General features: G+C 31.6%; 2 protein-coding genes across 2 annotated transcripts; one reads left to right on the forward strand and one right to left on the reverse strand.

Annotated features, from left to right (window-relative positions):
* Positions 1 to 2,037: 2,037 nt before the first annotated feature.
* Positions 2,038 to 5,781, forward strand: LOC116001778. Its single transcript, XM_031241717.1, has 2 exons — positions 2,038 to 2,434; positions 5,158 to 5,781. Exons 1-2 carry the CDS (start codon positions 2,101 to 2,103, stop codon positions 5,502 to 5,504), a joined length of 681 nt encoding a protein of 226 aa, XP_031097577.1. The 5' UTR covers positions 2,038 to 2,100; the 3' UTR covers positions 5,505 to 5,781.
* An 11,308-nt stretch (positions 5,782 to 17,089) lies between these two features.
* On the reverse strand, positions 17,090 to 21,739 carry LOC116003043 (WAT1-related protein At4g08300-like). Its single transcript, XM_031243229.1, has 7 exons — positions 21,452 to 21,739; positions 20,940 to 21,002; positions 19,343 to 19,459; positions 18,386 to 18,629; positions 18,121 to 18,279; positions 17,881 to 18,032; positions 17,090 to 17,441 (listed from the first exon to the last, which is right to left on the reverse strand). The coding sequence occupies exons 1-7, from the start codon at positions 21,655 to 21,657 to the stop codon at positions 17,261 to 17,263; spliced, it is 1,122 nt and encodes a 373-aa protein (XP_031099089.1). The 5' UTR covers positions 21,658 to 21,739; the 3' UTR covers positions 17,090 to 17,260.
* Between the last annotated feature and the right edge of the window lie 761 nt (positions 21,740 to 22,500).

Below are 22,500 nucleotides of genomic sequence, written 5' to 3' on the forward strand. Positions count from 1 at the left end.
CCCCCCCCCCCCCGGTCACTTTTTGTAACAACCTCTTAAGGTCCGATTTAGTTCAGTAATGATATTTCCATTTTCTTTCAAACAAATAAAAAATAACATTTATCTGTGGTCCACATTACAATGTCGACCATGATCCATAGTATAATTTGATTGAAAAAGAAACATAATAAAAATATGGGATCAATATAGCCAAATTAGAAAATTTAAAAATAAAATGGGCTTGATGTATATTTAAATATAAAAACTTGTCTTGAATTCTTCTCCTTGGACTTTTCATTTCACTTGGACTCCTCAATGCTTCACAAGAATAGAAGAAATATAAGCTAATCTAAAAACTCACCCCAATGTTGGACTTGAATATTATCAAATAAAAAATAAGTATTATAGTGGACATTTATTTTATAGTTTTTGAACTTTAATCGGCCACATCACACTAGTCTTACCATTTCCTCTGAGAATTAATTTCACTTCTCTAGTAGAATATTGATATTCTCGAAGACAAGGTCCAAACGGACCAAACATAAGAGGACTAGCTATTCAAAATGTGTGAGCTGGAACTGGTCCATATCGTACAAATGTCTCTTTGGATGGCTTCTTGTCAAAATTTAAGTAAACTTTACATCTTTGGTCTATTCCATGGTGGACCAACCCTAATAACTAAATCTTCTCTCCTACAACTACTGATTCCATATAACAGTTTTTTTTTTTTTTTAAATATTTTGCTTAATTTTATTTAATTTCCTCTATTTGATATACCCATAACAATGGTCAAATATATATTCTCTCTTATATTTAAACCAAAAATAAAAAAGAAGTAATTAGGTACTTCAACTTAAAGTAGTATTATTAGGTCGGATTTTAAACTTTTAATTTGGTGCAGTTAAGAATATGAATTCCTATTTTCATACAATAGGCTTGACAGAATGATAATTGTTTGTTTAGACATACTAAATTGACATTTACATTTTTTTTTTGACAAAAGAATACTTAGTTGCAAGCATATTTAATATCATTTTAAAACTTAATTAATTATTGCTTGAAATTAGAAGCTAAAAATTTTAATTGAATTTTTTTAGTTGAGATACTTAATTACACTACTTTTCTTAAAAGTAAACAAATGTATTTGAATCTTTTATCCTAAAGTTTATGTGCTAATATTTTGACTAATAAGAAAAAAACTCGTAGCTACTACATGCTAATATTTTGGTAATACATTGACATTTTATTTATGGTCTTATGGGATAATGTGTTTAGGTTAAGGAAGACAATTTCAATCCGTCGCACGGATATCCACCCAAATTCACCTTGTATGGATCGGATTTTTTGGGTGATAGTGGGTGGTGTATCTTTAAAAAATTAAACTCGCAATGGGTCGGGTTGGATTTGAGTTTTATGTACAAAATTAAACTTGCATAGAACTCCACCCAGCCCACCATATATATATATATATGTATAGTAAAATAAGTATAGTACATACTTAATTTAAAAAATTTGTAGAACTTTTATTTAATTAGTTATTATATTTAAATATTTCTATATTTTAAGTTTTAATATAACTATAAATTTTATTGTTTTATTATGTGTAAATAATTTAAATATTATTTTAATTTTTTTAATAAGATAATAAGTTGTGAGTAGTGAGTACCCCGTATTGGGCACATGAACTTGGTGGGGTGAAGGTGAGTTTTGAAAAAGCCCACCTGATACAAGTCATAGTGGGTGGAGGAAATATAAAGTAGGTCGGGTGATTTATGTAACCCACCCCAATTCACCACCGACCCATTGTGGTCCTAGTTTATGCGGTAATACATCCAAATATAGTTTTTTGTTTTCAGATGAAAATTAGTCCATATTGTATTATTACTATTTATACAATAATTACTATATAACCTATCTACCATTAATATAATTAGACATTTATGTAGATATGGTGCACGGTTGCTACTCAAGTAGGTGTGTATACAAACAAGTCACACCATATATAAAATCTATATATATAAAACCATCACACAGACAAATTAAACACTGTGCATAGAGTTTCCTCTCATCACTATACATTTTATTCTTTTTCTCTATCTATCTATCTGTTTTGACACCAACATGAATGAGTCAAGCTGTTATTTGCATCCCAAAGAGGTTGTGGTTGGGGTTTGTGCTTTGTGCTTGAATGAGAGGCTTACAGTCTTAGCTTCAAAGCAAGAAAAGGCGGCGCCGGGGCCGGCTAAGTTCTACCACACAATCACAAACAATAGTAAGAATCCCCGCCGGAAAACATCATCGTCGGCAACATATTACAGTTTCTCGTCGACCACAAAACCTCATCAGCCTTCCAGAATTCATCTCCCAAAGATATTTACTCTCAGCTCTTTGCTCCGCCGGAGATCAGACCCTGATTCCCATCACGATGGCGGCGCTTCCACCAGCAGCCGTGAAGGTTAGATTCCTTTTTTTTTTTTTTTTTTTTTTTAATTTTAATTTAGTTTTAAAGTAAAGACATGGGTATCCTAATCTACTTAATTAAATTAATATTTCTTTAATTTAAGCAGTAAATTTTCATGGCGTTTCTCGGAATCAAGTACATATTCTTTTTATTTTTTATTTTTTTTAAGTTGAAACTTTAGATGCTTTACCTGTGTGAATTATTAGGATGGCTTGTTACTAAAGATCAAGAGTGTTCAAAAAGACAAATTATATCGTGAATCAAGATCCACATGACATCGTTATCGATCCTAGATTTATTAAAATAAAGATTAAATAAAAATTCAAATAGATGAAATTTGAGTGTGTGTTCATAATAACATGTAGCTATGTTTATCAAGATGACTAATCGTTACTTAAACATATGATTCTCTATTTATTTTTGTATAAATAAAATCAATGTATAAAAATGTATCCTTAAAACTGCCTCATTGAAATTTTTTAAATAACATATATGCTAATTTTTTTTTTCGAATATTGCATTCAATAATTGTGTGATGGACCTATAGTAGTGCGTGGCTTAATGAGCTTGTAGTATGTAGTGATTTAATGAATTTGTGATAATGACTTAATGAACTTATATATAGTAGGCATCTATAAGTCACTTAAGATTCCGTAACTTGATATTCCTGACTTTGATGAACCTATACTCCTATAGTAGTGAGTTGATTGATCTACAATAATGTCTAATAAACTTGTAATAATGAATTAATGAATTTGCAATAGTTACAAAAATAACATTACAAACAAACTTAACGAAGTTACTGTACCGTTACACGTAACAATGGTTTAATGAATCTACTGTAATGACTTAACTAACATGTAGTCATTTTTAATGAACATGTAATATATAGTTATTTAATGGATATGTAGGTTGATTAGAAAAAAAAATCAATATATGTTATATAAATATATCAATTAAAGTTTTTTTTAATTATATATCATGTATATATTAATTTTATTTGTACCAAAAGAAAGTAAAAGAATTTAGGGTTATTTAATATATTTCATGTTTCTAGGTAAATTCTAATCCATGATATAACTATTGGTCCAAAAACTATGTGGTAAAATGACACTCAAAAAAAAATGATTTGATGATGAGTTCTTGTTTTTATTTAATTAATATATGGATTTAATTAATATATGGACTATTTTTATGACATTTTGTAATTTAATTAACTCATGGCAAGTAACTAAAAAGATTTTATTATAATTATTTTTAAAAATCTTATAGATAATTGTCACTTTGGAGGTGAAAATTAGAGGTAAAATAAAATACTTTCTTGTGAATTTTAAAGAAATCTGTTTTTGACTTTTTGGTAGTACACTGCATAAAGAAAAACTTTATACTTAATTAGAGAGTTCATGTCATATGGAATTCTCCAAGTATTGATTTTGCCACGTTTAGTTCCAAACTTTTAAATTGACCAACCATGGTCATTTGACTTTCAAATTGTTACTATCTGTGGTCCTAAAAATTTGATAATTGAAGGACCATGGATGATTAACTTGGACCACGGATTGTAACCACTTGAAAGTCAAAGGACCACGAGTGGTTAATTTGAAAGTTTAGGACTAAATGCGTGGCAAAACTACTATACTCGGAAGACTCCAAATGGTATTAACTCTTAATTAGAGTTGTTATAACTCTACTATTTTTCTGACAGAATAAAAAGTATAAATAACAATGTTTAAGTGTAACTATTCTCCTTTGTAAAAAAAAAAAAAGTGTAACTATTCTCCCTTTTATATTAGGGGTTAAAACTAACAGATGCTTAGATAAAAAGATGGGAAAAGGAGCACTGAAGAAAGATGGGAAAAGATGCATGCATAAAAAGTATATGTGAGATGCATAGTTATTATTATAAAGAAAAGTTTTCAAAAAAAAAAAAATTATTATAAAGAAAAGATAGGTGCATAAATGCATGTTAAATTGTATTTTTACAGTGCCCTTTTACTTTTTGTTTTTCATCTTTTTGTCTTTTGACGACAGTCAAAGCTATTAGGTAGCTTGGCACGACAGAGAAAAAGATAATAAAGTGTGGAAATTTTGGTATGGTAGTACGTAAAGAACATCTTTTAATTTGTTGCCCTTTTTTTTTTACCACTAACTCGTTAATCTTTTGCATAAAGTGAATTTTATATTCTAAAAAAAAAACTTTTTTTTTTTTTGTTTCACTGGGTTTTTGATATTTTGTGATTTTCTTTTTATACATTTTAAATGATTTGAAGATTAAATTTATGACATCTTAATTACAAGTTCTAGACCAGTGTCACACAATCACAAAGTCTCATACTTTTTATATTCCATGATGATTGACTCTATTTACCTAGCTAAAGAAGCATTTTGATGTCATGTTTTGAGCCACATTGATAAAAAAAAAAAGTGGAGTTTTATACTGACAATTTCTGTACCTGTAGCTATCATATTATGTGTCAGCAATTATAAGTTATTTGTTTACATGTACAGAAACTGTTAAATGTATGTACAAAATGTGTTAATTAACTGAAAGTACATAATTTTTTTATATGAACCCTGGTCCATGGTATAACAATGAGAAATTTATTTGCTCATAAAAGGCTGACGATCAGTCTATTAAAATAATATATTTAATTTTCTCTCTATAACTTTATGAATAATTGATGATGAATCTAATTCCAAAATTAGCTTTTTTGTAGACTCCTTTATATCAATCAAGTTTGAGAATAATGGTGCTGCCTCGTGGGAGAAGGGGGGCACAGTCCCCATGGTGTCCTTAGATCATTGCGACATGCCTTGGAGGAGAAGCAGCTCTAACACCAATAATAACACAGCTGCACTGGTTGAACATGCAAAGCAGCCACGTGGCTCTCTTAGGTGGCGCAAGCGCATTGGCCACATCTTCCAGGTCATCAAGCTCAGGAGGAGCTCCACCAAGAGCAATGCCTGCCACGTGGCCGCCAAGCTGGAAGGGGGAGTCAAGGTGGTGAGACGTGGACAGGGTTGGATGAGGACTCTGACAAAGAGGAAGACCAATAAAGAGTGATGATTTATTATTATGAATATATTAAAAAAAATTGAAAAAAAAATTCACAAAGCTAATATTAGCTTTCCTCCACTACTACTACTATATATTATGATATTAATATATATAATCCTCCCACCTTTGTTTGTTTCTTTTTCAAGTGTGGGCCTTGTGTGAATCCAATGCACAGTTTGGCTAGCCTTCATGCACATTGATTAGCTTTGGCAAAGTCAATTTGGCTTTTTGAACAAACATATCATATCTTTCCATATGAAAATGTGCTTTATTCATTGTTTCATATCTTGTTCTCTAAAATTTGTGACAAACCCATGTTAGCAGCACTCTTCTTTAATTGGCCGGTTTGGAGATCAAAAAAGATATGTAAAGATAATTCGATCTCTTGTATGTAAAATGCATTTATAATAATTTTTTTTAATGATATGTTGATTGTTGAGATTCATATATATATATATATATATATATATATATATATATAATAAATGTTCAGTTTAATTATAATTTTATATTATTGATTAAAACGATGCATATTCTTCAAATTGATTAAATTGAATAGTTTCATATATTTCGTAAAACTCTAGCTGATCTACAAAATGTCTTAGAAGAATGAGGAATGAACATGGACTTTATAGATAAAATTTTAAATACGTGTCTTATGTGTTAAGCATATAATATATAAGTATAAATATGCACTTTAATTATTATTTTAGTATTTTAGTTGAGATGGAATTGATATATAGGATTTATACGTGCATGACCGGACATATGTAGGGCAAACCGATCCAAATCGGATGACACTAAGTCCCTTTGGAACGCTTCCCAGTCACCCGGTCACATGCATTAGATCGGGAAGGTAGTACTCTAAACTCAGGATAATGAATATTCTGCCACAAAGACCTACTGAGCATGATTCCCAGACTAAAAGAGTAATCAAGTCACATCCCATCACCCGTTTTTTTAATCTCTTTAAGACATTTGGTGCAAACCCCTGACCGACGAACCCACATCTTCCACGTGTAGAACATACTAGAATCTCGACATGTGTCCCTAGACCCGTCTATATAAGGCGCATTTATTGCTCCAACTAATAACTCTCCAAGGGGGAAAAGACTTTTCACTTTTCAACTACTTGAGACCTGTCCAACCAAACTGTTCCCATTACCGGTCATAGTCCACCCAACTCCCAAAACCCACTCGACTAATTGTTAGTCCGGAAGGACTCATTCCCAATCATACATCAGGGAATTAATTAATCATATCAGGAATACATTGTAAATTTTGGTATTAGAACTAACCTTATATAAGAGGTAATAAATTCAAATTTCAGCAATTATAGCATTTTAATGAAATTGACATACTTGTTTTATTGTACTTAAAATTAAATATATGTGTGTCATGCGGCGATAGACAATCCACGTTATAGGCACTTCAATTCGTCATAAGAGGCAGGATCCGATGCAAGATTTAGGTGTTGTAGGAGAGGAAGCAATTGGGCATATACATTATAGACACTGCATATCTTGCTTCTACTAAAGCAATTGTCCTTTAGTTGTCATGGTTGGTGGGAGATCAGTACAACCAGCTTCTATTCCCCTTTAATTTATTTCACTTGAAACCCAATTGAGTAATTATATATGTATGGTCATATCATTCTTGCACTTTTTATCTTATAAAACAAAAACTCAGTGGAAATTAATATAACAAAATAAAAATGAAAAGATTTATAATTTTTAGTTCAGAAGACCCAAGTTGGCCTACATGTTATTAGTATATTTGTGCTTTCTAGCTAGCTAATTGAATAACATACTCCGAGAAAAAAAAGTTAGGTAACAACTGTTTGTACATACTTACACTGGAGAATGTTGAGGAACGGGAGCATTTGAAAATGGGTCAATGGGGCATTTGAAAATACTTGATAGTGTATCTGAGAATAACTGACAATGCACACATGCAAGATCTATAGTAGTACACTAATGTGTGTGCACTATTAGTTATCTCATGTGAATAGTGCATTATCAAGCGTTTCTAAATGAACTGTAGTAATTATCAAAATATCACAACATGTTTTTCTTAATTTAAAATCATTAATCAACCTAGTTGGATGAGATTAATATGTTTTTTTTTTCATTTAATTTGAACATGTCCATGTCCACACACACATGTGTGTGCGCGCGTACGGGCAAGTTAAAGGGAGAATAATATTTCCTGTACATGTAAAAAATATGGAACAATTTTTCATCCGTCCGTTTTTGTTGATCAAGGGTGTGAAATAAGGGGAAAATGGTAGCTAACATTTTCATAATTATTACGGTGCACTAGGCAAAACATCGCGATACATTCACTATTATGTTATGGTTCATCCGACTTGAATTCATTTTTATAGATCATGAGTGCACTATCATATATCAACTGATACACTCTAAAACTTTGACATGTGCACCGTAATAATTACAAAAAATCCTATCGCCTTTTCCCATTTTCTCTTATTTTCTACCCTTGATCAAACTAGATGGAAATATGAGATTATTTCACATTCTTTTAAAGAAGCATTGTTCAGATTGTAATACACACACACAAATAAATATATAAATATATAAATATATATAAATAAATAAATAAATAAATAAATAAATAAATATATATATATATGGTAATACAAAGTGCATTATATTATATGATATGTACCAATAATGCAATTGTTTTCAGTATATATACTTTACAATCGTCAAATGCACTTGTAATTTCATATATGCGATACATTTTTAAAATTGTAGATCTTGAGTATATTTGTACTTGATAATGTTACAAAGAGTAGTTCACAGCGTAGTGCGTGCTGATTTTTATTTGATTTAGGGTGCGTTTGGTTCGCACATGGGAATCGGAATCAGAATGGGTATTAAATACTTGATAATGGTAATGGATTTTGGTGAAATTATTTAGCATGTTTGGTAGTTGGGTGGAATAATAATGATTATTAATAGTTGGGGAAGAAAGGAGGAAGGGAAATGAAACATTTATTTAATAAGGGTATGTGTGTTCTCATTAATGGAGTATTCCAAACCCATAGTAGCATTCACAAAATCTATCAGCCAAACACTAGCAATCACTTTTATACCTATTCTTTATGCCTAAACCCACCAACCAAACACACCCTTAATTTGTCTCCAATATATATTATACCAATTAGACAAACGCATAGGAATGAATGTAAGTATATATATTTAGTGGCCAAAAATTAAAAGGGAATTGTTTTCAATTCCTTCCCTATATTGCATGTCAGCATGTGCAAGGGAGCAAATGAGCAATATAGGAGGGGCCTTAATTAAAGCATGGAACATAAGCTGATAGTTAGTTATATATTATATGCTCAGCACATCCCTCACGTATACGAGTCAATTATTTTTTGTTGAGCTCCGAATTCATGACCTTTGGACTTTGGTATAAGATTGATTTTGACACCAAATTAAAGCATGTGTTCCATCTCAATTAAAAAGTTAAGCTGATAGTTAGATTGCAAATTTATGTTATATATTATATGCTCAACTTATTATTCGATCTGCAAGTGAGTGAGAAGCCTGTTTGGCATATAGCCTTCTATGTTAGGCATAAGCTGTAAAGGGACCATCTATCCTTACAGGACCAGTATATATGTTGTGGAAAAGCTTAATGTAGTCTGGAAGAAAATGATATGACAGCAATCACACCCAAAACTAATCCACCACAGAATTCTCACTATTCCATACTAATCAATGCAACAAAATATAACGTTCAAGAAGAAGGTTGCATTTGGCTGGAGAACCAGATTGAGATTTGGCTATCCCACATCCAGAATTTCTGAATTGTCTACTATCTATCCCATACCTTTTCTTTTTTATTGAATTTATAGATTTAAAAAAAAAAAAGAAAAAAAAGAGACCTTAGCTTGGCGGTCAAACTTTGCATGCATATCCAGTGTGGTGTACTTTTCTTGAAAACTATATAGCATTTGTTTATTTAGGACAAGGACCATGCATAGTTGAAAGGAAGGGTAATTGGCCCACTTCAACTATTTTTCCACTAAGGAAGAAGTAAGGTAGGGTCATAGATGGCAAGAGCAGAAGAAAAAAAGGCACATATATATAGAGGATAACTGAGTGGTGTTAAAGTGAAGTGGACGTCAGTATGTCAATAAAATTGATCTGGACCATGTCCAAGGTAGGGACTAGGGACTAGGGACTAGGGAGCTAGAATCATTACAATGAAGTACTTGTTTACAAACCAATCATGATTTCTCAGCGTACATCAAGTTTTGAGAAAATTATTATAAGATAATTGTAAGATCCGTTCTTTATTATTTATTATCACTCCAAGAACTTCCATTATTGTTATCGCTCCAAGAACTTCACTTTGCTCCATTTCAACTTGCTGCACTTTCATATCAACAACATGTTGCTTGTTTTGTGGCAAAGGTGTAGGAGTGTCTTTTTCATCAGTTATTTGTGCAGGGGTGGCATTAGCAGCAGCTTGAACTTGTAAATCATTTACATCAACGGAATGTTGTGTATGTTTGATATGTACTGGATGATGATAGGTGTTAGAGGCAGGGCCGGTCCAAACATTTTGGAGGCCCTGGGCGAAATTTAAAAAATGGGCCCTATATGAAAAAATTAAAATTAAAATTTAATAATACTGAAAAATAATAATATCAAATAACATAAAATACGATTAGAAAATTTTCAGCATTTTTTAAATACAAAGTAATCATGACAAAAAATTTCTACGTGCTTTAGTCGATGCAAAATCATCGATAATTGCATCAAAATTAACATTGTCAGCATATCTCTCTTAATACACAAAATCGCCAAATCATTCAATCTTTTTTTACATTGAAGATCTCAAGTAGGTTTTACTATTTTTTTTCCTTTTTTTCTTTCACTTTCTATCCTTGTTAATAGAATAGATTAGACAGCACTCAGTAACTCAGGGTAGTAATTATAATTTAAAATTTTATATATATATATATATATATATATTCTAGAGGATTAATTATAGATTTATAGCCCTAAATCTCTAATGCCTTATAGGTGTGTTTTGTTGCCTGTGTACAATGTTGCAGAGGAAATAAAGACGGAACAAATTACAAACAGAATAAAACTTACAAGTTACAACCGATAATGGGGCCCAAATCGGCAAACAAAGATTCGAGGATGAATCAAATTGGGAAAAAGTTTTATTGAAGAAGACGAATGGTTAGCCGGTTGGGAAATTTTTTTTTAAAGAAGACGAATGGGAAAAATTTTATTAAAGAAGACGAATGTGTTAGCCGGTTAGGGTGTCGATTCTAATAGATAATTAGGTGTCCCCGTGTCGATTCTATTTCTAAATTTATTTAATTAAGCGTTGATTCCAACTTTGTGCAGTCACATCTATTCTTAATTTTTTATTTTCTAATATAACTATAACACTAATTATAACACTATAATATATATATGTATGCATACACATATATATGGATGTGCCACTCTAATATATATATATGTATGCATATACATATATATGGATGGACCCCTTCTAGCATGGGGCCCTGGGCGGTCGCCCATCCCGCCCGTGCTCAGGACCGGCCCTGGTTAGACGGAATGGAGTGTAGTGAAGTTCAGGTAGCGGAGCGGAGTAGACTCCATCTCAATACCTATCCGGGTTAAGTTTTTTCTCTTTTGTCACGTAACAAGGTGTGTGTTAGGGATGGGCAACGCCCATGGGTTATTTTGTAATGTATATATCATGTTAGGATTGCATATATATAAATATAATTATTGTAATCTTGTATGTTCTACTATCACAATTAATAAAACAACTTCACTCATGTGGACGCAGCCATATAAATCTAATCTTTTTACCTTTTTCTGCCATTATTTTGGATTTTGGTTCTCATTTATCTCAACAAGCATCAAGGTTTTCTAACTGCTCAAATGAGTACTTTTGGAATAATCCGTTTACAAAGACTAACACAAATTAGGCAAAGAAGGGTAATGTATGTGATCTTAATTTGGCTCTTTAGGCTCCAGATCGAAATGACATGATATTTTTTATTTTTTGAAAACAAAAGCACCTTCATTAAAATCAAAATAGAATCAAGTCCGAAATACAACCCGGCGGTGTTCCGCTCAGTAAGGACAGGAAAAGAACCAGCCGCCCGTGCAAGCACATGAGCCACATGATTCGCTGACCTTTTGACATGGCAGACAACAATGACATGATATGATTCTAGATTATTTGTCCCAGGATAAAATTCATGCATAATTCGACCCAGGATAAACACATGTCATAACTCCACAATTAAGAACTCCGGTTGGACCTTTTTTTTTTTTTGCATCTCTTGGACCATAAACTCCCATAGGGACTTTTCTCACCCCAATTTGGTTCTTATAGGACTCAAGATATTTTCTCTAAAGCCCAATTGTGCATATTTAAATAAAACATCACAAACCAATATATTAGGTGCTCAAACTACAACAGTTCGCTAATAGCAACTTCAAGTCTAATTTTTAGTTTCATAACATTTGAATCATGGAAAACTCAAAACGTGAATGTTGTAGATGACAGAAAATTATAACATGGACAATACTCCACTTTGTATTATGGATGCTGATTCACGAAAATATTCAGATTATATACCTGCATTTAACATATTATGTATTTACAATTAAAAAAATATGTACGTATAAATAAAATAAATGTACATAATATGTTAATGGGAAAATGATACTTTTTCCCCCTATGTTATGTGGATATAGCACTTTTTTCTCCTGTGTTATTAAAGTGATTATTTTTCCCCCTGAAATGTTAAATTAGCATTTTTACCTTTAAAAATAATTATTTCATTTATTTTTCTTCTCCAACAAATTATTACTTATATGTATGGATGATCACGATTCGGTTCGAACCTAACCAAACACTGTAGCATCATACCGAAATAGTATGGACGGTTCTGGTTATGACTCATAACCGAAAAAAATAAAATTAAATAATTGTTGAACCGTGAACTGGAACTGAACCACATTCATATATAGTGAAAATGATCAAACACTTATTTTAATAAATCGGTACGGTTCGATTCCAATTTCGATTTTGAATCGCCAATCAAAATTTATTTATTTATTTATTTTTTAATTTTATTTCTTATTTCAAAATAGTCTAAATTCAACAATTATTTTATTTTATTTTTTAGGTTCTGAATCGTAACCGTAACCGTCCATACTATTTAAGTTCAATTGCTACAGTGTTCGATTAGGTTCGTATCGAACCGTGATCTTTCATACATATTAGTAATACTTGGTTGGAGAATAAAAGTAAATGAAATAATTATTTAAGGATAAAAATGTCAATTTAATATTACAGGGGGAAAAACTACTACTTTTAAAATGAGGGGGGAAAACTGCCACTTTAATAACACATGGGGGAAAAGTGCTATATACACATAATATAGGGGGAAAAAGTGCATAATATGTTTGATGAGGTACATAATACATTAATTGTAATATGTACATAATTTATTAACTACAAGTACATAATATGTTTGATGGATAGTGTACTAGGTTGATTGAATGAATTGGCCCAATAAAATAAATGAATCAAGAAAGCCCAAGAGGAAGACCCAATACAAGACAGTGAAGGAGCTTCGATATGGGCAAATTATGCTATGGACCCAGGTTCACCTTGCAAGGTGGACCTAGATTCATGTTCACAATTTTAAAATTCTATGTTCACCATTTTAGAACTCTATATTCACAATTTTAAATTTCAATATACTAAATTACATTACTCAATATTCACAATTTTTGAACTCTATATTCACAATTTTGTTATATAGATTCAAAAATTGTGTTATACTATTAAATATAAAGTTCTAAAATTGTGAACGTAGAGTTCTGAAATTGTGAATATATAGTTAAAAATTGTGAATATATAGTTCAAAAATTGTGAACATAGAGTTTTAAAATTTTGAACATAAAGTACTAAAATTGTGAATATGGACTTGAGTCCACCTTACAAGGTGGACCTGGGTCCAGGGCATAACAACCGTTCGATATGTTATCCATATAATATTAAGAATTGGGCCTATATTGTGTTGGATCCATGACTTTCAATATAATTAGGCCTCCCAGTGGGAAGCATTATAGAATTCTTATTCTTTGTAGGGCTTCAAACCCAAAATATGTATAAATAGCCCAATATATGAAAAAGGGGTCAAACAATATTTTGTAATAGGCAAAAACTTGTGTGAGACCGTCTCACCATGAGACGAATCGGATCGGGTTGGGTCAAGATGCAAATGTAACACTTATGTGCACAAATGTCATACTTATATGCTCAAATGTAATACTAATCATGAATAAAATTTTTGTTACTTATTAGAGTAAATGTAATACTTTTAAGGGAAAAATACAATACTTTTATATTTCGATTTAAAAGTATTACATTTTTCCTCAAAAGTATTATATTTGCCCTTATAAGTGAGATACACTTGTCAACATTACTTATTATGAAAAATGTATTACTTTTTCCCTTATAAGTAACAAAAATTGTATTTTTGATTAGTGTTATATTTGAGCATATAAGTGTGAGATTTGCACATATAAGTATGATATTTGCATGGTACCTTGACCCGACCCGACTCGTCTCACGAATAAGGATCCGTGAGACGGTCTCACACAAGTGTGACCCTTTGTAATATAATACTTATATTTTCTTCATATATTTTCTATATATTTTTCCTACATATATGTTATTCTGACGGTTGTGTTGGCCAACCATTGACTGTCCAGAAGTTATAAAATCAACAACGTTAACTACAAATACATAAACTATTAATTATAATAAACACATAATTTAATAATTTATTAATTGAAGGTACATTATATATTAATTATATGGGTCACACTTGTGTGAGACCGTCTCACGGATCCTTATTCGTGAGACGGGTCGGATCGGGTTAAAGCACCATGCAAATATCACACTTATATGTGTAAATCTCATACTTATATGCTCAAATATAATACTAATCAAAAATACAATTTTTGTTACTTCTAAGAGAAAAAGTAATACATTTTTCATAATAAGTAATGTTGACAAGTGCCTCCCACTTATAAGGGCAAATATAATACTTTTGAGGAAAAATGTAATACTTTTAAATCGAAATGTAAAAGTATTGTATTTTCCTTTAAAAGTATTACATTTACCCTAATAAGTAACAAAAATTTTATTCTTGATTAGTATTACATTTGAACATATAAGTATGACATTTGTGCATATAAGTGTTAAATTTGCATCCCGACCCGACCCGACCCATGGTGAGACGGTCTCACGGTGAGACGGTCTCACACAAGTTTTTGCCTAATTATATTGTAAGTAAATAATCTGAATTCATTTTGGTTTAAGCTCCACGATGAAATATGAACCGATCTATGGTGCAATTGGTAGAGAATTTTATGAGCTTTCTATAGATCGAGTTTTGGATTGTGATAGTGCGACTTTATATGAGATAGATATAAGGAGAATACCAAAACCGACCAAACTAGCAAGACTACGAGGCAGGTTTACTTGTCCCATGCCATTCTCTCCCTCTTAAAATGGATTTCACCTCAAATGTTACCACAATAAAATGAAGGTGATGACTTTTTTGTGCAGAAAACAAGGGATATAAAATTATGCATATTTAAAAAAGTGAGATATTTGTGTGTAACGTATCATTGGCATTGCCATTTCCATTGTATTTATTTTCAAAAAAGGCAATGGCATTGCCTCCTTCTACTTTTTTATTTTATTTTTAATTTTTTTTTCCTTTTCAAAAACTTTTGAGAAGAATGCAATGGCTTCTCACTCTCAATTTTTTTAAATTGGAAGAACGCAATGTCATTGACTTTTCTCATTTTCATTTTTTTAATTAAATATTAAATAATATCAAAAAATATTTTTTATTTAGACAATTACATATTTCGTCTCTAATACGGTAATTGTTGGATTTGTCCGTATTTGTTGGTCGTGCTCACTTCTTGTCCCTAAGCTATAACTGACATGTAAATTTCGTCATTTTCTAATAGGTCATGCTCACTTTTCGTCTCTAAGTTATACCAACCTCTAAAACATTTTTAGTTGGGCTATACCGAGGAGTAAATTCTTCATGCTTGTTGTAGCCTTGGCGAAAGGAAAAGCCGGCATGGTAATAGCTAATGTATGCGTCTCGCATTGCGGTCTTGCCCCTCCGTCGTGGTTGGTCACCATGCATTTGATGGATTTGTTCAAAATTGAAATGCATAGTTTGCATTTCACGATCAAAACTCGCAGTACTTGGAGCATCTTCCTCTTCGCTTTCAGAATCGCTACTGCGACTCGACTGTATGTTCAGGCCTTTCGGTATAAGTTGAGTAGTTTGCGTATATTTGTCATTCTTTGTTTGGAATGTTGGTGGGCAGACTCCTGAGATAATATTGAATATATTTATACACCTACAGTAATAAAATAGTTTAAATATAAAAATAAAATTAATTTATAAAATTATATTATCAGTCAGTAAATGGGTAAGCTAGACTAGAGATTATTTCAGATGTCTAATTAATGCCTTATTTCAAAGTTGAATGGTAGAAAAATAATATGTGGAATACATATTCTAAAGATGATAGGCTATATATGTTGAGAACTTTGAGAAACTAGATAGGATTTCCTTTGCGTCAAGAGTTGACTGCTGATCTAATTCTCCAATTGTTGCTTGAGAGTTATAGTCAATTTATTATGAATTACAATATGACTGAAATTGACAAACCTCTACTTTTTTTTTTTTTTTTTTTTTGTTGGTGCGTAATAGGGGTGAAATGACCCCGGGGGATCAAACCTCTACTAAATTTACTTTGCACTTTACGGAAGTAGAGAATGAAATCCACAAGATTATTATTCCAACAATGTTTTGATATAGTTGTTGTTTGAGTTAGATATCAATTGTCAACCTTCTTCAATCCAAAGACCTTGTAGTCAAGCGGCATACCCGTGACTCTTTCAAATGGGTAGGTTACAAGTTTAAACGCAAGTGGAGGCATTGACTCTTTGTGCTTCAATAGGTTGAAAAAATATGTAACAAATACTACATTCTACCCCATTAGGTTAAAAGTGTAAACATATATAATACATTTACAAATACCTCATCATGCAAGGACACAATTACTCTCTCACGGCAAAAGCTTTGGCTAGCAAGGAAGCACACACTTGGTTAAAAGGCAAATCCGGCCTCTACCATAGTATATCAGTACGAAAGTCAAGGACATGTCTTAGATGTATTTATTTATTGTGAGTGCAAACTCCTTAGATCTATTAGTTCTTGTTTTTTTGTTTTACTATAGGTCATTGAATCAACTTATCCACACTCTTGCCAAAGCAGTTGACTCTCAGCCTGGTCATTTGTTATGGGATTTAACCCTCTGCAATTGTCTATCAGCGGAACTATTCGTTACGTTGTTTATATATTATCATATTGTTTGTGTTGCAATTTCTTACAAATATGATACAATAATGTAATATGTAATTAATTATTATAATAATGGTATTAGGCAAGAACAAAGTTGAATTGAAGCACTTAAGGACCAACTTTATCAATGCATTGCTTTGAAAGTTTAAAGCAACATATAGCCAGCGATTACATTAATACATAACATAAATAGTCAAAACTTTAGGATATCATCACGAGTACATGCAAATTGCACACAATTTTTTTTTATAGTAAATTCTATATTTTAAGCCTCTTGTGGAGTCTTCTCCTGGAGCTTAGATTTGATTGTGGCCGGGGATTCAACACTCTCTCTGTCCATCACAATGGGTAATTCTTGCATTTTCCCTTTCTCATTTGTCTCATCCTTGCTTTTACCCCACACCACTGAGTACAGTCCAATCACTATGATGAATGCCCCAATCAAACTGCACATTTGAGAGAGAGAGAGTGATGAGATTGAAGTAATTAAAATAATAGAGAAGATCAAAAATAGTCGGACCATTTCTAATTTAAATTGCAGACGCATAAACTAAATGTCATTTTGGATCAGGGTCCAGGTGAACCCTGATACATGGTATAATTTGCAGAGAGAATAATAAGAGCATTGACTCCGATTGATTATCCAAATTCACCCTTAAGTGAACCCATTATGGTTCAGGGTATAATTTATCGTTTTTTAGAGAATAGTAGGAATGGTGACTCCAATTATATTGATTATCCAAATCTACCCTTAGAAACTAAATTTTGCAAATTCACATCATGTGTACCTTATATTAAAAGTAGACTAGACTATACTAGAAGAGAATTTATTCAATTCTTAACCACCCACAAAAAAAAAAAAAGTGACACATTATTATAATATACCTTCCAGCGTGGACATTTTCGGCCAAAATAATAGCAGCAAGAACGGCTGTTATGACCATGCTCAAAGGGCTAAAGGCTGTCACAAACACTGGGCCTCGGGTCTTGTTAACAACACTTTGCACATAATATGCTATTCCAGAGCAAACTACTCCCTGCACAAACAATATTTTGTTATATATATATTCTTTAATAATTCCTTTGAAAATTGAATAAGATATGGATGTATAAATCTATACTTACAGAATAGGCTGCCGCTAATAGCCTGGAATCAAAGCCAATAACCCAAGAACTCATGTCACGCTCCATAATGAGTGCCACAATTCCACCTTCCACTACCCCCATAACACATACCCAAGCAGCCAGTGACAGCTCTGCTGGGTACTCTTCCAATGTCTTTGACTATCAAAAATCCAAAAAATACAATTTTCATCAGTTACCCATGACCTGTTATATGAATGTTCTGTTTCAACTAAAAGTATAAACTGATAGTTAAACTGTTACTTACTTGAACTACGAAGAAGCCAGACCAACCAACGATGCATGCAATGAGGCAGATTGTGCCCATGACCCAATTCTGACCACCGGCGGCTCCGGCCGCTTCGGCGTGGTGGCTGCTGCCGTGGGGGTGGGGAATGATATCAACGATGGGGCCCTTGTACAAAGTCATCACCATAGCTCCACCCAATGTTATTACCGTCCCTATCACTTTTGCCATACTTGATACCTTTTTCAGGTTTATCTTTTCCAGCCTAGCCACATATATAACAAATCCCAAATTAATTAAGCCCTGTTTAGTAAATGACTGTTGGCTGATTGGTTTCGCTGTTTGGATTAGAAGGTATGATTTGTTGATAATATTAGCCGATTGTAGAAAGTTGTTTGATAAATTAGCTGTTAGTTGATAGCTATTTGGTATAATTTTTTTTCTCAAAAAGCTAATTGAAAAGGCTGCTTTGATTAGGCTTTTGAATTTTAGCATTTTGAAGTTACAAAAAACTTATTAACCAAACAACTAATAGTGGTCAAATAAGCCGAAATTGACTGATAGACTGATTATTTATCAAACAGTGCCCTAAATGTTTTTTAAAACATTACACCTTACAACAACATTAATATGTATGTCTATTCACATGGGACCCGACCCCATGTCCACAAATATCTTTTAAGTAAATAGATGATGAAGTGGACAACCTTGTACAACATAATTTGTTCTACAGACAGTGTATCCACCACAATTATTAGAGATTGTTGATTTCGATGTGGAATGCAACTATTGTTATTTTCTAACACATCATAAAATTCCGTCTTTTTGACTTTTTGTACAAATATAAAACTAATTACTTAAATTAAAATTGCTATTTTTTTCTTTAATTTATATATAAAATTAGAAATCCCATTGAAGTTTTTTTGAAAACTTCAATGGGATTTCTAGAATTATTGGTAGAGTGATTTAGTAATATACCTGAAAATAACCGCCATTATAAAGGTAACTGCCGGTAAAAGGTTGACAAAGGCAGAAGCATATGTTGCGGTTGTACTCTTCAACCCCACGTAGTAGAAGTTTTGGTCAATCACAGGCCTAAAATTTCACAAATAAAATAAATACAATTATTATTATTATTAATTTATTATTAAACAAAATCTGATGAATATTATTCCAAGGAATTCATGAAGGATTTCGAGATATCAATGTTTCAAGAATCATATCCTTTTCTTGGTTGGTGGAATAATTAGTGTGTCCACGTCAAATATTCCTAAAATCTACATGGTGCAAATTCTTTTTTCTTTTTGGTCGAAAATAAACAGAAGGAAACAAAAGTAGCATGAACGTTGTTTTTACATTCATAGACGCATATATAGAAGAAGAATTTAGTACCTCTACTATACATATATACATACATCTCATGAAAAATGGATTCTTAATTAATTTTAAAAAAAATTGAAACATTTAATTATTGGTCATCTAAATTAGTTGGTGATGTTCGTAAAAATAGTAAATTGACAAAGCATTATTCAACTCACCTAATTTAAGCACATCATTACAAGAAAAATCAAATTTAACAACCAACAATTAGTAGGTAAATTAGCGAAATTCATAGGTATTTTAATTTATCAACCAATTTTTATTTTTTATAAATAAAACACTAAAATTTGTAGGTATTTAAGCTGTAACTATTTAATTCGTTGCTAAACCAGTTATTTTTGCTATTTTATTGTAGTGCACATGTAAATATTTCTTATATATTCAACACGGTCCATAATAAGGTGAGAACCAACCTTAACCTGTGAACTTGTGAAGGATTGCACCGCAATTACTACATGATTGCACTGTACCCGGATACGATTGCACCGCCAGGTTCTCCAGATATGTCTGGGATTCATAGCAGTGCAATCATGTAGTATTTATGGTGCAATCCTTCACAAGTTTGCAATTCATAGGTTAAGATTGGTTCTCACCTGATTAGAAATCTATTCAACACAACCTAAATTTCTTGACAAAATTTTTGAACAGTTATTATTATCAATTAAAACGTGAATTGATACCCAGCTAAGATGTCGGCTGTGTAGATATAAAAGATGGATATATTATGGTAGTACTAGCATAGATGTGTAGGGTGTTTTTGTTTCTTTGTTTTTAATGGGAATTACATAAGAATTAGGAAAGAAGATGATTTTGTGGAGCAATAAATTAAAGCACCCAAGAAGACATTTTGTTTTTTAAGATTTCTGCCAACTTTTTTGTAAAGGAGGAGAAAAGATTGCATGGAATGGAAAAAAAAGTTTATTATATTTTAGAATATAGAAAAGATGTCAATTTTTATTCAGTTAGGTGGGAGTTTGTGCTTTCCTTTTCTTATGGCATAACGCAAGTAGATAGAATATGGTATATACGCATCCTCCCATGAATAGAGTTAGGGAGGCCAAGCAAAAGAAACAATATTATATAATAAGTAGATTGTAACTGATTATTTTATTTATTTATTTTTTAATTTTTGCATGTGATTAATATATAAGAGAATAAAATTTTATTGAGAGGGAAAAAATAAAGTAATTCTTACTCTAGAAAACCGAGTGCAACAATCTTGAGAAATATTCGGAGTGTCATCTTCGGCCTTATTTTCCTGTAAAAATTAAACAAATTATATATATGATTGTTAGTTAATCATGGAATACCGTGAAATTAAATAAAGACCATATAACACAAATTAAAAGAGATTTTAAATAACAATATTAGTAAAGAACACATATGTGATCCAAGTGGTATAAAAGAATATATTATTTTACATATCTAACTGAATACTTAAGTACATATAACTCAACATTTTTGGACAAAAACTATCATGCTCAATGAGCCATGAGTTACAATTCATGAGAATAGTTTTTATTCTTTTTTATATTGTTTCAAAAATTCTACTAGCGTATATGTATGTGCTGAGTTGAGTATCATGTTTTTTATAATGCATGCATGTTCATGAACGATTAATATATAAAACAAGATCGAAATTAAAGAGATCGAGAAAAGTAATAGTGTGTGCAGATATGAAAGAATCAGATGAGAAATATATCTGACCTCTCAAGAACAATAGCAAAAGGAGCAATTGCAAGTAAGGCAACAGCGTGACGGTAAACAACAAGGATCCAATGGCTCATCCCACGTTTGAAACAAATCATGGTGACGATATACATCCCGGCATATCCAAACTGGAGGGAGAGCATTGCCAAGTAGGGTTTAATCTTGGCCAAAAAGAGGGTGAATGAACCACAAAGGTCTGCCATTCTCTCTCTCCCTCTATGTGTGTAGCTAGAGATGTTCTCTCTTCTACTTAGCTAAGCACCTCTTGAAGTGTTGAGAGATGAGATGAGCTGCAATGAAATGAGAAGTCCCCCCCTTTTATACACAACTCTAAGTCTCTAACCCCCTAAAGGAATAATAATTGAGATGACTCTTGTAGTCTTATTCATTCCTGCACTAACACAATGGGCAGATAATAATTCACGGTCTTAGTAGATTCAAAGATGCGTGGACCCCTCTAATTTAGTGTTTCCTATTTATTACATCATTGTTTTTCAATTAGATTTTTATTTTTTAAAATTAAACGTATGGTACAAGCTATTATTCAAATAGTCCATACATCTTTTATGCATAATAAGATGAGCAAGAATTCTTTAAAGTAATCCTCCCTCCGTCCTGCAAAAATGTCCGCAAATTATATCATTAATTAGGGTTTATGTTACATTTTGTACCTTCTTAACCAATTTATCTTCAATATTTTTTATTTTTTCAATTCTACTCTCACAATACATCCAAAATACCGACACGAAAAATTATATCATGGACCACAATCCATATTATATCATAAATCAATATTCACAATAATAATAATAATAATAATAATAATAATAATAATAATAATAATAATAATAAATGCATGGTTTAATAAAAATTTAGATATATCAAATATGAGTGCATGTTCATTAATATGATACCATCCAAATATCCAATTGACCAATTATGACTTGAGCATATTACTCTTTTTTTTTTTTTTTTTTTTTTTTTTTAACAAATAAAATCAGTGTTTAAAAGAATATATTGTTGATATCTTAACTTAATGAACATGT

This window comes from Ipomoea triloba, chromosome 13 (genome assembly GCF_003576645.1).
Source record: "Ipomoea triloba cultivar NCNSP0323 chromosome 13, ASM357664v1".
In the NCBI taxonomy this organism is placed as follows: Eukaryota; Viridiplantae; Streptophyta; class Magnoliopsida; order Solanales; family Convolvulaceae; genus Ipomoea; species Ipomoea triloba.

Bases quoted from the DNA above. Each gene is read 5' to 3' on its own strand.
- LOC116001778 (XM_031241717.1), top strand. From the start codon at position 2,101: ATGAATGAGTCAAGCTGTTATTTGCATCCCAAAGAGGTTGTGGTTGGG. The intron at 2,435-5,157 runs GTTAGATTCCTT...GCTTTTTTGTAG, and splicing joins TTCCACCAGCAGCCGTGAAG to ACTCCTTTATATCAATCAAG.
- LOC116003043 (XM_031243229.1), bottom strand. From the start codon at position 21,657: ATGGCAGACCTTTGTGGTTCATTCACCCTCTTTTTGGCCAAGATTAAA. The intron at 18,630-19,342 runs GTATATTACTAA...ATATGTGGCTAG, and splicing joins ATAATGGCGGTTATTTTCAG to GCTGGAAAAGATAAACCTGA. The intron at 17,442-17,880 runs GTATATTATAAT...TCAAATGTGCAG, and splicing joins GAAAATGTCCACGCTGGAAG to TTTGATTGGGGCATTCATCA.